This window comes from Oratosquilla oratoria, chromosome 3 (genome assembly GCF_046742065.1).
Source record: "Oratosquilla oratoria isolate Oo_2021 chromosome 3, ASM4674206v1, whole genome shotgun sequence".
In the NCBI taxonomy this organism is placed as follows: Eukaryota; Metazoa; Arthropoda; class Malacostraca; order Stomatopoda; family Squillidae; genus Oratosquilla; species Oratosquilla oratoria.
Genome location: NC_134779.1, coordinates 49121691 through 49140947, shown reverse-complemented (window position 1 = coordinate 49140947; position 19257 = coordinate 49121691). Strand labels below are relative to the sequence as shown.

Genomic DNA, 19257 nt, shown 5'->3' with positions numbered 1-19257 from the left:
GAATTACCAAAATGTTCAATTTAATTTTGAAACTACTTATTTAGCCATAGTTAAAACTGTATTCAATAATCATGTATTATTTGGGACACCAATTAACAATGTTCCCAATTTTGGAAAAAAAAAAAAAAAAAAAAAAAAAATCTTGTGGATTTAGAATAAAACAGACATTAAATTACTTCTAATCACACCCAGAAGAGATGTAGTTTTAAATTTCACAGAAACTTGACAGCTCATTCAAATAGCCATCAGTAAAGGGTTAATAGGTGTTAATAGTAGAGGTCCCAACTCCTGTACTATTTAAGGGATGACTGTACATGAGACTTAAGCCCAAATCTCTGAAAACAAGAGATTTTGAATATATACTCATGATGGTGGTTCATGATATCTTAAGAATATAAGAAAAAACATATTCCATTCTCTGAATTATATTTGCCATTATCAACATAAATATACATATAATTAAGATTCAAAGTGTAAAAACTAAAGAGTGTACTTCTTGGATGGTGAAAGATTTCAGGAGAGAGAAAAAAAATCCATTCTATGAATTATATTTGCCATTGAATATAGAGTTACTTTAAATTTTCAGTGGAAAAAGTGATCTTCATGAACAAAATTTAAGATGAAATTGATTTAAGATATAAAGGTACAACTTAAATCAGATTGTTTAAGACATGTGACCATATGACCTTTGGACAAAATGACTATGGCACAAACAGAAGTAGTCCTGAGTCGACATACATTCCTTATTGTCACAAAAGTTCCTTAACAAAGAAGAGAAATATTTTTATGTCATTCATCTGAAAATCTACATTTAATCTCTGAAATCTACCACAGGTTTAAAGTATAATCTTAAAATTGTTGGAAAGTTTCAATTTCTTTACACATAAGGTTGTGAATTACTGATTAAATTAAAAACTAAGTGGTCATTTACATGTTCATTGCACTTTAACAAATCCAAGACATTTTATAAGGTAATATCAGTACAAAGTGTGAAAAGCAAATAGCATATATATATTTCACACAAAAAGGAAAATCATACATACACATAAACAACCTCAAGATGAAAAAATAATATAACAAAAACTAAAATTAAGTTGGTAATTGGCACAAATATGTAAATAATAATATATATATTCATGCTCATACAAAAATAAGGAATGGAAAGGCTAACTGATGCTTACATTACCAATAATAATAATAATACCCCTCCTCCTACACTGGCAACTTGTTGATGGCATGCCCAAAAACCAGGTGCTGGACAGGACATCACAAAGTGACAGGAAACCACTATACAGTATTCAGCATGATAGAACAAAGCTGGTTAGACTTCAGCATACAAGGAACTTATGGTAAAATTTTGTATACAAATGAACCAGCCACTAAAGTGTGAGTACGTGGTTCATAATAGAGATCTTTGTTACTTAAATATCAATCTTAATATCTTGACCTCAACCATTGACATTTGAGAGAGAGAGAGAGAGGGAGAGAGAGGGAAAGAGAGAGGGGGGAGAGAGAGGGGAGAGAGAGAGAGAGGGGGAGAGAGGGAGAGAAGGAGAAGGAGAGGGAGAGAGAGAGGTAGAGAGGGAGAGACTTTCAAAGAGAAGTGTAACAAATTTCAAGAGTATCAAAGTTGAGGAAAAGTTTTCTCAAATAAATTAGTTGGCACCCTTGTAATTTCACTGTGAATTTTATGTTTCCAGCATCTTTTTGGCAGGCAGACTGAGCTTCTTTGCACAAAACATCTAAATAATGAAATTAAACATTTATAAACTTATGCTATGCATGAGAAGGTTAAAGTAGCATAAAAATATCCTGTCACCAATTTTTAGTGGCTGTACAAACCCATAAAGTGCAATATCATTCATAAAAGGACATGACCCATAAGTAACATACTTCATAAAAAGCAAACAACTTTTTTTGCACACAGCAGTGATGACTATCAAAGTTCCTAAAAAAAGTTACAACGCCCTGAAACTGATTACCATAGACACAAGTGCCTGTATATAACAAATCCACATGCTGCAAACAAAATGGCACTGCACTCATTCGACAATAATTGTTTTAAGTAAAAGAGTGCCAATGACTAGAAAAGTCATGAATAGTGTATGAATAAAAAATACCCAATACTCCTCAATGCATCACTCCCCACCATACCCAGCCACCTCACCCTGTTCTCACTTGCCATATGTCAGCCTTGAAAAGACTTCACATTTTGTACACTATAACATGATATTCTTTCCCAGTTTGCAAGAGGAGTATAGGTTCTGCACTTTATGGGTTAAGAGTTTAATTTCCCCACTATATCCAAAATGATCACTAAAATATTATCTGACCTCACACCATATTCAAACTTCACATTGCAAGCTAAAGGTCAGGCCAGAGTGAACTTAATCCTATGAACAACAATGGCAACAATCAACAAGTGTGGGTTGTACTTCTCAACAACAAAATAACTATGGTGGAAAAAGTTGTGGATGTAAAGGAGGAAAAGTAGCTGGTAGTAGGTATAATAGCTGTAATGATAATGGTGGCACAGGTTGCAGTGATGATTGTGATCTGATGTGGGTGATACTAAGAATCATACCAAAGCAGGTATGGTGACTGAGGTGGTGCTGATGTGAATCGTACCACACAGGATAATAGAAGTGACAAGAGGCAAAGGTTAGGTTGGTGATAAAGATGCCAGAGGTAAAGATACAGGTGGAGGAAATAATGGTTGTAGAAGTGGCAAAGGTGGAGGTCTGGTGAAAGAGAAAATGCTAATGGCATTGATGGTGGTGGATGATACAATTATGGTAACAGACATGGTGATGACCAGTAATGGCAGTAATGGCAATCATAAACATAGAAAAAACAATGATGGAGTGGGTGGTGAAGGTGGTGGAATAGGAAATACAGTAAGAGAAATTAACTGTGTAAATAAGGATGGCATCTGGACAGGTCTTAAATATGTATTCTATGTGTATGTGTGTGCATGTGTGTTTACCTAATTGTAAATACATAATTAGGTAAATGTGTGTGATTCACCATGGTCTTGGATCACGTGTTGGACTCGTGATTGGTAGCTATTTCCCTCCCGGAAGAGAGCTCAGAGCTCATATATGAACGATCTATGGGTAATGCTGTGACCTTATGTGCACACACACATGAGAGTTGGAGTAACAACCTACAGTGCAGTGATACTGAAATTATTTCAGCCCTGGATGGGATTTGAATCTGGGCCACCATAATGGCAGCCAGAAATTTTAACCACTGCACCACATGTGTAATTGTAAATACATAATTAGGTAACTGTGTGTGTGTGTGTGTGTGTGTGTGTATCTATCTTGTTGCATTTACCTACTGGTATACAGGGTTGGAGCCATATTCATGGGGTCCAATCTCTTTTCCTTCCACACATCACACTTTGCCTTAAATTCAGTTATGGTGTTGCCTTAGGTTATATTATCCTATTTTGATCCAACTTGTTCCATAAGTCTATACTTCTTTTTCAATCTTTTTTACTTTCACCTCATGTCAATATTTATTCCCATACCAGCAAATCCTTCCCATCCATTTTTTCTATAACTTTCTCTGATCTAAACATCATTATCATGTCACCTATTTCTTTGCTCTTCCAATGTGATAAGTCCTTTTTTTTTTTTTTTTCCCTCACATGTCTTGGACTTGGGATCATCTTGGTTGTTACCCTCAGAATTTTATTTTTCCATTATCTTCCAGTGCAGTGACCACACCACTACTGCATATGCCAGTCTGGGACAAATAAGAATTTCATTGTATGTATTTATCTCGTAGTGGCTGGAGCAATGCTCATGGGGTTTTGTCTCCTTTCTTCCATCTATCAAACCTTGCCATCAATTCTTTCACAGAGCTGGCTTGGATTATATTTTCACCTAACTTATTCAACAAGTCAACAATTCTATGGAGCTATATTTCTTGATATCTTTAAAACAGGTCTAGATTTTTTTTATTTTCTATTATTATTACTTTGAACTCTCTTGTCAATCCTTCTTCAAGTACCAGTATTTCTTTTTTGTACACTTTCTTCAATCCTACTTCCAGGTCAAGTATAATTATCATGTCACCTCTTTCTTTGCTCCTTAACTGTGGGAAATCCCAGTTTACATGTGTGTGTATTTACCTCATAATTGTACTTACCTATTTGTAGTATACAGGAAAAGAGTAATGCTCATTGGGTCCTGTCCCCTATTCTCTAATTTCCTAACATACCTAGCCTAAAATTCATGTACAGTTCCAACCCAATCTATATCCTTGATTTCCAACTATTGCACATTTGTATTTATCTAGATGTATCTTACGGGAAGGGGAGCTATGCTCATGGTGTCCTGCCTTTGCATCTTACAGAGTCTAGTTTGCTCTTAAGTTTGTGTATAGTTTGCTTGTGATTCACCATGGTCTTAGATCACATGTTGGACTCATAATTGACAGCTATTTCTCTCCCAGAATAGAGCTCAGAGCTTGTATATGTGTATTTACCTAATTATATCTTATGGGAAGTGGAGCTATGCTCATAGTATTCTTTGTATATTGCAGTGTCTTGTTTGCTCTTAAATCTGTGTATAGTTTTTGCACACACTATTGTTTTGTCCAGCTCTCTGTGGAAACTTTTTTTTTTAAGGTCTCTTCTATAATTGTCCTTCTTGAGTTTTTGTGTCCTCTTGTATTTCTCTTATCCCAATTTATTAAGTCCTTGCTATCAAGGACTTCCATGCCTTTCATGATTCTGCAGATGGTCAGCAGGTCACCTCTTTCTCTTCCTTGTTCCAGAGTTGGTAAATTCAGTTTTGACTATCTTTCCTCATATGACAGGTTTAAAAGTGTTGAGGCCATCTTTGTAGTTGCTCTCTGTATTCTTTCAATTTTCTTTATATTCTTTTTGGTACTGGGTGATCATAATGTCACAGCATACTCCAGTCTAGGCTTTATTAGTATGACTAGTATTTATTTTACCACTTCTTTGTCCAAATAGGTAAAAGCCACCTTTATTGATCTTAGCAAGTTGTAGGATTCTCCAACAATTTTGTTTACCTGTTTATCAGGGGACATTTCATTTGTGATGATTACTCCCAGGTCTTTTTCAGATCCAACTTTCTTTACTTCCTTTGCACCAAATCTATATTGTCCTGATATCCTTTTTTAACCTTTTCCAAATTCCATTATGCCATATTTCTTAATGTTGAAGCTCACTTCCCAGTTCTGATTCCATTCCCAAACCCTGTTCAGATCTCTCTGCAGTGAATCACAATCCATTTCAGTACTCACTTTCTTAAACAATTTTGCATCATCTGCAAAGAAGTTCAATTAACTTTCCACACCCTCATCCATGTCATTCACATAAATAGTAAACATTATTGGAACCAATACTGATCCTTGTGGAACTCCACTAATCACCTCTTCCCAAGTAGAACTCTTATCTCTGAGCACTATCCTCATTTTTCTTCCATGCAAGTTGTACATTTTCTCTAGTGAAAACAGACTTGAAGTGTTTGCTCATGATTTCAGCCATTTCTGTATCTTCTGTGTATTCCATATTCCCTTGGTGTAGTTTCACTATTTCCTGTTTGTCTTTTAGTTTACCATTTACATATCTACAGAATAGTTTTGGCTGATCCTTACATTTTTCTGTAATGTCTTTTTCATAATTTTTTTTCTTCCCTGTGTATTTTTACATATTCCTTAGGTTAATATATATTTGCCACTTTCTAGATTTTTTTTTTGTCTTTTCTCCATCTTTTCCAAGCTTTATCTCTTCTATCTTTTGCTTTGCTGCTCATTCTGTTAAACCAGCACTTAATATACACCTTTTCCTGTTTTTGGTTTGAGACATATTTATCCACTCCTTTATAGATTTTCATCAGAATCATCCATTTTTCTTCCACTTGTGTTTCTTCATTGTAGATTTTTTCCAAGCTCTCTCTAAATTTTTTTTTGCTAAGTTTCTCAAAGTCCATTTTATGTATAAATATACATCAGTCTTCCTTTTCTTTGTTTCTCATTTCCCTCTTTATATTTGTCCTCCTTTAGTTCTAACTCAAGTAGTATGTGGTCACTTCACAAATGGTGTCTGGTATTCAATTTTGTCCACAATTTCAGGTTCTCAGGTAAATAATAAATCTAGTGTTAATGGTTCTTCATTACTTCTAAATCTAGTGTTTTATTTTACCCCCACTGTGTCATTGTATGTTCTATAGTCATGTGTATGTGTGTATGCACAGATTTTTTGCCCTACTCTTTTCTTGTATTCTCAATTCTACCATAATATGAAGGAAAGGAGGGGGATATTGCAAAGCACCTCTTTCATGGTAACCTATGCATGGATAAGAATAACCATATTAAAAAAAATCACATTACCAAAGAAAATATAATTTAGTATAAAGACAGGTATAATTTAGCAATTATACAAAGACAGCTCCTCAGCTCCCATGTTAAAAACAACTCATAGTTCATTCAAAGAACCTGCTGAATAATGGTCTAAATACTCCTTAACTTTGGTTTATCATTACCCTTCTAGAACTTTCATTACCAATACTTGGACGGCTTTTGTTTGTCTAAAATATTTCCATATAATTTTTGCTACTGAACACAAGTAGTGTAAAAATATTGATGAACACATTAAAACAACTTTGTCAAAATGATAGAGCCAGTTATACGGCCAAGCAATGTAAAATACATTTCCACTACAGATTTCTGTGGTGGAAAATGTAAATACTATAAAAATATTCACAAGAAGATACCTTAAGATTCAGGAGTGGGATCTTCAAAACCATACAATAGGTACAATCTATGTATGTAATAAAAGGCCTCTTCCCCTTTTTATGGGATGTAGGCAATCAAGGCATGCACTCGTTTTCCCTTTTAAAAACCTCTTAGCTTCTTGTAGATGAAGGGCCATCCCCTCACCCACTGGCTGGGACAGATGCAATGCAACAAGAGAAAGAGAACATCTCCACAGCAGGGCCAAACAGCTAAAGTTGGTTTACCCTCACAGTTTCATAACATTACAATAGGTACATGATAATTGATATCACAGGAATTAGTGAAGGCTTAGGTGTTTTCATAGTAAACAACTGAACAAATCAGGTGAGACTATGGGTATCAGTTGAAAGAGATGTCTACTCTGTATAATTACCATACAATGGCATTCAAGGGGAACATAAGTATTATCAAAGACAAAACAAACAATTGCCTGACACCAGAAAGGAAATCTAAACCAAATGAATGCACAGGTACTACCCATGTGGATTTGAGTGTTCCAGTAGGGGGCATGTGTCCCAAAAATACATGAACACTACCATAATAGATCAAAATCCTTGTGGATTCCTGCTTTTGAAAGCCCTCTACATTCAAGCTAAACTTCCCAATATAAATGTTCAAGTGGATGACCTTAAAACTTTGCTGTATGTAAGAAGAGACAGCGAAAAAGCCTAGTCTTTGTGAGAGAGGTCCAGGCAATCAGAGGTAACCTTGCCTTGGGTTCTCCCACTGGCTCAAGTCAGGCAATCAGTGATGTCCACATCACACACTCTCTGTGAACCCTACAACCCCTATATTTACACACCCAGCTCCTGATATTCATCACTTCACTTTCAAGATGGAACCAGGATGTTCCAAAATGTGGGCAACCATCAAAACTTATTAGGCAGTCTCAAAGAACAAGTAAAGAAAATTGTGTTCTATGAAATGAAATCCTCACAATAAAATAAACAAAAATGAATGCTCTTTAGCATTCAAGAATATATGTATACATAAATATAACCAATCAATCCATTACCCATAGTCTTTCTTGCAGGAGACCTGTGGCCTCAAGGAAAGCAACAACATCCACCAGGCAGTGCTACAAGTCACTTAGGGAAGAGATACTGTTGAAGTATGGAAGACAACTCGCTAGTGGTTCATTTAGACCAATGTGGTCATCTTCCAGATTGGAACAGGTGCTCCACAAAGGTCTAGGGAAAAAGAAAAGAAAAACAGTGGAGGCAGCCTACATTACTTCCCACCCCTGCATCAACCATAGGATGGGTTTATAAAATTAGCAAGAGCAGCAAGCACTTTAATCATCAAGGTCAAGAGGATGATTGAGAATGGAGGGAGAAGCGGCATGGTCGGAGTCACCTAAGAAGTATTGAGAATGGATGAGGGTATAGAGGGAGAAGAACACAGCAAGGATGTATTATATAAGCTGTTAATTTTCTACGCTTGTATGTACTTTGAGAATGTCCTGGTAAGGAAACAATGTCAGTCAATAAAACTCCAACTGTTCTCTGTGTTTAGCTCACCGTCCTTCCACTCAAGAGATACTGTGTGTTGTCTGGGGATTCACTCTCTCCATTTCTAATCCTAACGCAAGCTCTACTACTCTCATAAAAACTCTTGACTGCTCTTAACAGTTTTCCTCCTATCCCATATATCTGCAGTACCTCCCACAGTGCCTTCCTGTCTACTCTCGTAAGCCTTTTCCAGATCCATAAAAGCCCAAAAAACATCCTTACCTTTTGCTATAGCTTTCTCACATATCTGTCTTACCACAAAAATCTGATCTACACATCCCCTACCTGTCCTAAAACCACACTGTTCCTCACCAATTACTCCCTCTGTTCCTCTCCTAATCCTCTCAATCAAGACCCTCCCATAAGCCTTCCCAACTACATTCAACAAGCTGATCACTCTGTAACTACTACACTCACACTTGTCCCCCTTTCCTTTGTAAAGCAGAACTATACAGGCACTCCTCCAGTCTTCTGGCACTCTACCCTCTCTTAAACAAACATTAAATAACCTCACCAGCCAGTCCACCATAACTGTACCTCCTTTCTTTAGACATTCTGCATGGCATCCATCCAACCCAGGTGCCTTACCTGTTCTCATCATCTTAACAGCTGCTTTCACTTCATCCTTCCTTATTTCTCCTCCATTTTCCTCACTCATAACTCTCATTTTCTTAGCCCTTCCCACTGCAACTACCTTTCCCTCCCTATCCTCCTTCACATTTAGCAACTCCCTAAAATACTCTGCCCACCTTCCTCTCACTGCCTTCTCTTCCATTGTCATCTCTCCATCTGCACCTTTTACCTTTTCTTCTCTACTTGATTCACCTCCTCTTCCTCTTTTAACTTCCTTCCAAAACATCTTTTCATTACTTTCAAAATTTTCTGTCATACTCTTTCCCCATTTCACATCTGCTCTCCTTTGCTTCCTTTATCTTATGCTTAACTTCCTTTCTCTTTACTTTGTACCTCTCATACGATTCCCTCATCCTAATTTGCAGCCAATCTATGAATGCCTGTTTCTTCTCTTCTACACCCTTCTTTGCTTCCTCATCCCACCACTCACTACCCTTCTTTCTATTTCCTCCCGCCCTCCTTGTTCCACACACCATCTTTGCACACCTTATGACTCCCTCCTTGAACCATCCCCATTCCTCCTCCACTCCTAGTTCTACTCTATCCTTTACTCTCTCCCACTCCTCTCAACTTCTTCTTATACCCATTCTCCTTTTTTTCTTCATTTAAGCAGTTCACTCTAAGTATCTCCCTACCTTCTGCCCTTTTCCTCTTTCTCCACCTATTCTCCACTCTCAATTTACCTTCCACCAGGAAATGATCTGATATTCCCCCACTCTCTCCCCTTAGAACATGTACATCCTTAACTCTTCCTACCATACACCTGGTCACCACTATATAGTCCATTAATGCTCTATCTGCCACCCTTCCATCCACAACCCTCTCCCATGTGTATTTATGCTTGACTTTCTTCTTAAACAATGTATTTGCTATCATCAACTCTCAAGACACATCTCCACCATCAACTCTCCACTACGATTTTTGCCTCGAACTCCATACTTTCCAATCACTCCGTCAATTGGTTCATTTCCTACTCTAGCATTTAGGTCTCCCAATACAACTACATTGACATTTCTCCCTAATCCTTCTATGCACTCATTTATATCTACCCAGAATGCCTCCCTTTCCTCTATGTTCTTCTCACTACCAGGCCCATGTGCACTTACAAAAACCCACATCTCCTTTCCCAGCTTCACCTTCATCCACATCAACCTTGATGACACCTCCTTCCACTCCACTACCCACTTATCTCTTCACTTACTAGTATAGCCATCCCTTCTCTCCCTCGTCCCCTCTTCACTCCTGAGTTCCTCCCAGCTACACTCCCAAACTCACAGTTGCCCTTGCCTTTCATTTTAGTTTCATTCAAAGCCAGTACATCCATCTTTCTTCTCACAAACATACTGCCTATCTCTTCCCTTTTACTCTCATCTGTACCACATCCACGCACAGGACAGTTATAGAAAATACTAAAAAAAATCTCCACACAAAGTGGTGGATGTCTGGAATAAATTGGACAAAACAATATTGTGTGCAAACACCATACATGAATTTAAGAACAAACTAGATGTTGCAAGATACAAAGACGGGGCACCATGAGCATAGCTCTCCTTCCCATATAATACAACTAGGGATCAGTGCTAGCTCCGATAATATTTGCTATATATGTGAATAACATGGACAAAAGTATTGAATGTAACACGAACTTTGCAGATGACGCAAAATTATTAAAGAAAATAAGCTACGAAAAAGACTGAGTTGTTACAGAGCGATCTGAACAAAGTCTCAGAGTGGAGCAAGATATGGAAAGTAGAATTCAATATCAAGAATTGCAGTATAATTGAATTTCGGAATAGCAAGAATAGAATATCAGGGCAGTATAAAATTGATGAAAAAGAAGTAAAGTAAATTCCGAAAAGGATCTAGGAGTAATCATCACCAAAGACAAGTCTCCAGATAAACATACAAATAAAAGTCAGAGAAACATACAATTTGATGAGATCAATAAAGGTGGCTTTTAAATACCTGGATAAGAAAATGACAAAAATATATATATATATTACAAACACTGATAAGGCCAAAACTGGAATATGCAGCGATGATATGGTCACCCAGTACAAAAAAACAAAACAAGAAAATTAGAAAGAATACAAAGAGCAACGACAAAGATGGCCCCAACATTCAAACTTGACACATGAACAAAGATTGGCAGAACTGGAATTGCCAACCCTGGAACAAAGAAGAGAACAAGGGGACCTACTAGCCATCTACAGGATTATGAAAGGCAAGGAACGCCTTGATAGAGAGGACTTATTAAAGTGGGACAGAGGAAAAACAAGAGGACATGCAATGAAACTCAAAAAGGACAGCTACAGAAGAGACCTGAAAAAGAACATTTTCCCACACAGAGTGATAGACATCTGGAACAAACTGGATGAAAAAATAGTGTGTGCAAACACCATACAAGAATTTAAGAACACACTTGATCTTGTGAGATACAAAAAGGCTCACCACGAACATAGCTCCCCTTCCCGTAAAATACAACTATGCATGCATGTGGGGTCCTGTCTCCTACTCTCCAATCTATCATATCTAGCTGCCTCAAATTCATGTATGGTTCCAACCTGATCTAGATCCTTAATTTCCATGTATCTGAATTCATGTATTGTTCTAGCTATTCCAAGTATTTATGCATCTATATGGAAAATGGTATTTTTTCACATCTTTTAGACATGCAGTTTTTCTTAATTTGTTCTTACAACCTCTAAAGCCCTCCTCAAGAGATCTCTATCAATGAAGTCTATTTAGCAACCAGAATACTGTAATAACATCACCTCTTTTCTGTTACATTTGGCACACCCAGTGCTTTTAGTCTCTCTTCATATGGTTTATCTGCCAGGATAGGGACCAGTTTGGTTGCTGCCCTTTGTATTTTCTTGATCTTGCTTATATACTTCATTTTGTGTGGGGACCATACCACTGATGCATATGACACAAACATTCGCAAAGAGCTAAGATAATAGGTAAACAAGTGATGTGGGATAGGTCAGGGGTGGCTATTTACTTATGTCTTGGACGGATCAGGGTTTCTATGAGTTTTCTCATCATCCATATAGTGAAAATCCACTTTAATATTCTTGATATGTTTCTTAGGTGAAATGTTGTGTTTCATTAATACTCCCAAATCTACAGTTTACCCTCCTCCATTCACTGATACATATGACCCCAAATCCAAATACTTAAGACTATCCACTTCCTCTAACCTCTCTCCTTTAAGACTTACTCTTGCTGCCAATCTCACCTCTTGCTTTTACCCACACTTGCTTTCAGCTTCTTCCTATAAAATATCTTCCCTAACTCCCTTAAACTCTCCTTTTATCTTAGCTCCTTGTCATCTCTGTCCACTTCCCAGGTTAGTAGCAATGCAGCAAGAAACAGCACATCCACAATAGGGCCTGCCACTTCCTTTACACAGTGACCCTCCCTCCCTCCCTCCCTCATCCCTTCATGCAAAAATAAAGATGAAAAATCCTTTCAGGACACATCAATTTATATTCCACTCACAACCATTTTCCACTCGCACCTATCTCTTGCCCTCTCCCTTCCCTGCTCAACAGACATTCCCCTTTTACTCAAAGCCCCTTTCACTCCATCCAACACATTCTTGGTTTACCACTCAGGTTCACTCCATCCACTTCTGCCTTCCATACTCTTTCTGCTAGTCTTTCTCCATTCATTCTTTCCATGTGCCTAAAGCATTATAGTATTCTTTCATCTTCCCAATCTACCATCTCCTTTTCCACCATATTCAATAATTCTTTGCAATCTTCTTTATAGCCTTCACTTTTTGTGAAGACCACAACACTGCATATCTTAACCTATGGCAGATTAGGCTTTCTATGATTTGTTTCATTTCTTCAATCTCTGTAGTGAAAAGTCACTTTTATGTCCATCAAATCTGTGTTTCACCCACAGTCATGCAGGTAAGTTTGCTGGGGAACAATTTATCCTTACTGTAGTCTTATCTATTACATTATTTCTTTTTTTATGTCTGAATACTGTTATCGCATCACCTCTTTTTTTCTCTCTCTTCTAATGTTTACAGCTTCAATCTATTTTCCTTTTTTTTTTCCTGGGAACTATTTTTCTATTCTTACTACATTTTTTTGTGTGGCAGGACCAATGATGGATACCTGTTATGGTGATCCTGAGAGACATTTGGCAACAAGAAAAAAAATCACCTCCCTGTTGCCCATTTTCAAAATCCATCAACTACTACACCTTTGTCTGGAGGTGCAGCCCTTAGAGGCTGACATATAGTCTCTGCACCAGGTCTTAGATCTCTTACAATTTCAACTGCATTTCTTTCATCTTTTCACATATGGAGATCAGACAACTGCTCTCCTACTACTACTTTAAGCCATTGACATAGAAACAGTCCAACACTAATACATACATACATACTTTTTTATGGAAGTATACGCTGGACTCGACGTTCGTCAATTTATTCCGACGTTTCGAACCCTGTCCGGGGTTCGTCTTCAGGGTAATACAGTGGTAGCAATAGGAAATGTACATAAATAGGGGATACCTGGTACACTGGGACAGGTCTTCCCAATAACAGTTATATTCCAACGCAGGTAGAACATATCAAAAACATAAATGAGCAACAAAAATATAAATAAAACTATAATACAAAATGTGCAATACTTCCTTAAAAACATTCAAAGAGTTTACTAAAGAATAAAGAAAATACAGTGAAGGCTATAAGAACTCAACCCACTGCCGATGGGCCGCAACACAATGCACCCCGTGGAACAAATGTCCCGCGTAGCATGCATTGTCACATAACAAAGAAATTGGAGCAAGAAGAAGAACGTATAATCCATCAACATAATAAACATGCAAAAAGGAGTTCACATTAAAATAAATAAGAAAACAAAATGCAGTGTGAAAAATGGCCCCAAGATTATAAAAGCTGCACGCTGTGACATGCCACAACAATATGATAAACTACAACTTGCCACGCAGAACAAAAGTCACGTGAAGCATGCACTGTCACAGATCCCAGAAATTATAACCGTAAAGTGAAGCAAAACCTTCCCTCACCGTTAATAAATTACATAGAAAAAAATAAAATGTAATAATACAAAACACACCAAGAAACACATTACTGTCGTGTTAATACAAATAAATCACAAAACATAAATTATGACGCATGCTTCCTCTCCAGCCTATCCTTCGCTCCCTTATAAATTGGGTTTAGAGTGATGCATCTGTTGACACTATTATCGTCACTTGACCAAGCTTCCAAGAATAATCTGGCGCTTTTTCCGCTACCTCCGTATTTCACTTCTGCATTCTGCCAGTCCATCTCGTGTCCCGTTTCCTTGCAGTGTCTTAAAATGGCCGAACTCATGTTCCTCCTACCGACAGCCCTCTGGTGTTCTAGCAGTCTAGTCGTTAATTTCTTGCTAGTTTCCTCAACATAATGTGTCTCACAGTCCTTGCACCTGATGTCATAAACCACCCCTATTTGGTCTGCTTGGCTCACAGTGTCCTTAATTTTGGTCAGGGCTCTATGCAGAGTGTTCCTCGGTTTGTGTGCTATTTCAACACCGCATTTTCTTAACAGTCTGGCCGCTACCTCAGAAGCCCCTTTCAAATAAGGGACCGTAACCCGCAGCACGTCCGGTTGTCTGTCATGCATCCTACCTCTCGGTTGTCGTGCCGTCCACTTTTTTACTACCGAATTCGGGTAACCGTTGTCCCTAAATACCTTCTTCAGGTGACTCCTCTCCTTCCACTTGCTATCTTCCGTGGAACACACCTTTTTCCACCCTAGACCACAGAGTCTGGATCACACTTCTTTTGTGCATGGCCGGATGACAGCTGCCATAGTCCAGAAGCCAGTCTGTATGGGTGTCCTTTCTATAAACCCATACGTTGTGTGTTTTATTTGTTTTACTTGTATTAACACGATGGTGATGTGTTTCTTGGTGTGTTTTGTATTATTACATTTTCTTTCTATGTATTTATTAACGGTGAGGGAAGGTTTTGCTTCACTTTATGGTTACAGTTTCTGGGATCTGTGTCAGTGCATGCTTCACGAGACTTTTCTTCCGCGTGGCGAGTTGTAGTTTATCGTATTGTTGTGGCATGTCACAGCGTGTAGCTTTTACACCCAATCTTGGGGGCATTTTTCACACTGCATTTTGTTTTCTTATTTATTTTAATGTGAACTCCTTTTTGCATGTTTATTATGTTGATGGATTATACGTTCTTCTTCTTGCTCCAATTTCTTTGTTATGTGACAATGCATGCTACGCGGGACATTTGTTCCACGGGGTGCATTGTGTTGCGGCCTATCGGCAGTGGGTTGAGTTCTTATAACCTTCACTGTATTTTCTTTATTTATTCTTTAGTAAACTCTTTGAATGTTTTTAAGGAAGTATTGCACATTTTGTATTATAGTTTTATTTATATTTTTGTTGCTCATTTATGTTTTTGATATGTTCTACCTGCGTTGGAATATAACTGTTATTGGGAAGACCTGTCCCAGTGTACCAGGTATCCCCTATTTATGTACATTTCCTATTGCTACCACTGTATTACCCTGAAGACGAACCCCGGACAGGGTTCGAAACGTCGGAATAAATTGACGAACGTCGAGTCCAGCGTATACTTTCTTCCATAAAAATGGTTCCTGGACTCCAGCTATTTACGAATACATACATACGTATAACAAGGCTTTTTTTTCCCCCTTACAAGGAAGGTAGCCAAAAAGAAAAAGGCATAAAATCATTCCCACCCATTCCATCTCTAAATACACTCCACTCCCCTCCACACTCCCTCCCATCTTAGCACCTCCTGGATGATGGGTCATCCCTGCATCTTGTCCACTGCCCTGGGTCAGAGGCAGTGTTGCAAGACACAGCACATCCACAGCAAGGATGCTTCATTAAATCAGCAACCCCCTCTCCGTCCCCCCATGCATAAAAGGAGAAGACAGGGAGAAATCCCTTCGGGCTGCATCAAATTTTTCTCACACAAACTACCTCACCCCCCATCCCCCCACCCATTCCACCTCATGCATCACATCATCATCCATATACAACCATTCTTCATTCACCCCTGTCTTCTGTCCTCTCCCATCCTTCCTCAACAGACATTCCCCTCTTCCCCAAAGCCCCCTTCACCCCATCCATCCATCTCATCCTAGGACGTCCCCTCATGTTCACTCCCTCCACATCTGCCTTCCATACCTCTTTTACTAGTCTTTCTTCACTCATTCTTTCCATGTGTCCAAACCATCCTAATACTCTTTCATCAACCCTATCTCCCAACTCCCTTTCCACCCGTTTTCCTCCTCACCTAATTTCTCACTCTATCTAGCCTAGTAACCCATCATACTTCTCAGACACCTCATCTCAAACACATTCAAACTCCTTCTCTCTTCATCTCTTATGTTCCATGTTTCTGCTCCATACAGTGCTGTTGGCACAATCACTCCTTCATACAGTCTCCTCTTAGCCTCCATTCCCAAATGTCTATTCCTCATTACACTTTTTAATCCACCAAGGCATTTACTCGCTTCTCTCAATCTACATTCTACCTCCACCTCCACTCCACCTTTTCCTGCCACATTTGCACCCAACACTAATACAACAGTGAAAAGTCCAAAATTTCTTCCCAAAAAAGATCTATGGAAAGACCTGAGAACTGATGCCAGCCTCTGTGGGGCTGTGGGTTTCCAGTTAGTGAAACAACAATCATTAGCATCATCATCATCATTTGTGAGGCAATCATAGTAATATTCCAACTAGGGCAAATTATGTTTTTCATAATATTTTTCATCATATCCTTGTCTGTGTAGTGGAATGTTCATCAACAATTTGTAAATCTTCCTTGTAACTCACTCCGTACATGTTTCTGGTGATAAATTTTCCATAACTATAATTTCCAGGTGCTTGAGAAATATGGCACATGTTACAAGGAGGTGCTAAGATAAGAGGGAGGGTGGAGGGGTGTGGAGTGTATTCAGGGATGGAATGGGTGGGAATGATTTTATGCCTTTTCCTTTTTGGCTACCTCCCTTGTAAGGGGAAAAAGCCTTGATATATGTATGTTACAAGGATGGATAGAAAAGTGTGGAGATAAGGCAGAGAACAGGAGGTGGAGGGTTGTTTAATAGAGTTAAAAGAATACTAAGCTGATTTTGGTATCTGGAAAAAATTAACAAGACTAGCAAAAAATGTGGAAAGCATACAGATGGAGGAAACATGGGAGTAAGACCAAGAATGAGGTGGATGACTGGGGTAAGCCTTGGATACATGAGGAACGTTTGTGGAGCAGGGCACAGTGAGTGCAAAAGATAGGAAGGAATAGGGGAAGACTGAACAGACAAAAGGATGATCCTCACTGAAAGGATGGTCATTTGCTCATTAAACTATTGATTGCATGAAGAGTGAGGTCACTTTACAATTAACTGGTGGGGGTAAACTAGCTCTAGCTGTTGGACCCTATTGTGGAAGTGGTGTGTATTGCTGCAATGCCTTTGATCCAAGCACTGTGGAGGGAAAAAGGGATAACTTTTCATCTATGAGGTGATGAAATGGAAGGGGCATTAATTGGGTTTCAATGTACATGTAGTAGGGTGTGCTTTGACTCAGTCATTGCCCCCCTCTCATAAAAGGGAAAGGGCACATGGTGTGTGTGTGTGTGTGTATCTACCTAGTTCTATTTTATGGGAAGGGGAGCTATGCTCGTGGTGTCCCGTCTTCATATCTCATTTCATCTAAACTGGTTTTAAATTCATGTATTGGTTTTACACACACTACTTTCTCATCTAAATTGTTCCAAATGTCTATTACTCTGTGGGGAAAGCTGTTCTTTTTCAGATCTCTTCTATAACTGTCTTTCTTGATTTTCTTTCTGTCCTCTTGTATTTCTATCATCCCATCTTATTAGATCCTATTAATAGTTTCTATGCCTTTCATGATTCTATAGTTATCATATATCCTCTCTCTCTTCTTTGCTCTAATGTCTGTAGCTCAAGTTTTGCTAGTCTCTCTTCATATGATAGTTTTGAGAGTGTTGGTGCCAATTTTGTAATTGCTCTTTGTATTCTTTCAAGATTTGTTATACATTTTTTTTTGTACTTGGTGACCACATCGTCGCTGCATATTCCAATCTTGGTCTTATCAAAGTGATTAGTATTTTCTTCACCGTTTCTTCATCCAGGTATGTAAATGCCACTTTGATTGTTCTTATTAAATTATAACTTTCTCCAAAAATCTTATTTATATGTTTCTCAGGTAACATATTATTCTCAATAATGACTCCCAGGCCCTTCTCATTTTCTACTTTTTTTTATTCCTTCTCCCAATTTATATGATCCTACTATTCTTTTTTTGCTTTTTCCAAATTCCATTATACTACACTTCTTAATATTGAACTCCATCTCCCACTTCCTACTCCATTCCCATACTTTATTGAGATCACTCTGTAGTGACTCACAATCTTCTTCCGTCTTCACTTTTTTTAATAGTTTTGCATCATCTGCAAAGAAGCTCATATAACTTTCAATTTCTTCATCCATATCATTAATATATATAGCAAACATAATTGGGGCCAGAACTGTTCCTTCACCACTTATTACTTCATCCCAATTTGAGTGTTTGTCTCTTATCACTACTCTCATTTTTCTTTCTTGCAAAGTCTTCCATCCATTTAAGCAGTTTGCCCTGTATTCCTCCTTCAGTTTCTAATTTCTTAAGCAACTTCTTATGTGGTACTTTGTCAAAAGCTTTTTTTAGGTCTAGAAATGCACAATCAACCCATCTCTTTCTTGTATTATATCTATTAGCCTTGAATAGAAACATATTAAATTGGTGATGCATGATCGTCCTTGTCTGAATCCAAATTGCCTTGGATTTAGCACATTGTTTTTTTCTAAATACTTTACCCATCTACTTTTGACAATTCTTTCACAAATATTTGCTATTGTACTTGTTAGAGAGACTGGTCTATAGTTAGTAGGGACTTCTTTATTTCCCCTTTTATATATAGGTACTATATTTGCTCTTCTCCAATCTTTTGGAACTTTTCCTTCTTTCAATGAACTGTTTATTAGGCTATGTATTTTGTCTGCCAGTTCATTCCTGCATTCTTTCAAAATCCAGTTTGCTATTTCATCTGGTCCATGCGATTTTCTGACATCAAGATTACTATACAAGTGTCTCATTATTTCATTCTTTGTTACTACTATTTCTTTCATAGGGGGGACTTTCTCTTCCCATTCGATCTCTCCAGGTTGTATGTTCTCCCTTGTAAACACCGATTTAAAATGCTTGTTCATAATTTCTGCCATTTCTATTTCCTCTGTGTATTCAAC

The 19257-nt window shown here is 38.0% G+C and overlaps 2 protein-coding genes across 3 annotated transcripts in view; one reads left to right on the top strand and one right to left on the bottom strand.

Annotated features, from left to right (window-relative positions):
• The window catches only part of LOC143022272 (ataxin-3-like), a 139713-nt gene extending 127355 nt beyond the window's left edge, over window positions 1-12358 (top strand). The window contains exon 7 of the mRNA XM_076180432.1: window positions 7811-12358. Coding sequence (XP_076036547.1) covers window positions 7811-7887 — 77 coding nt within the window. The 3' untranslated portion in view covers window positions 7888-12358. The remainder of the gene's footprint in view (window positions 1-7810) is intronic.
• Window positions 1-19257, bottom strand: part of LOC143022257 (SH3 domain-binding protein 5-like) — a 138062-nt gene that overhangs the window by 1676 nt on the left and 117129 nt on the right. Inside the window, exon 8 of one of the 2 annotated variants that reach the window (XM_076180408.1) lies at window positions 410-7967. The exons of the other annotated variant lie outside the window; for it this stretch is intronic. Within the exon in view, the coding sequence (XP_076036523.1) occupies window positions 7918-7967 (50 nt within the window). The 3' untranslated portion in view covers window positions 410-7917. Of the gene's footprint in view, window positions 1-409; window positions 7968-19257 lie in introns of those variants that run through there. 2 annotated transcript variants of the gene reach the window in all.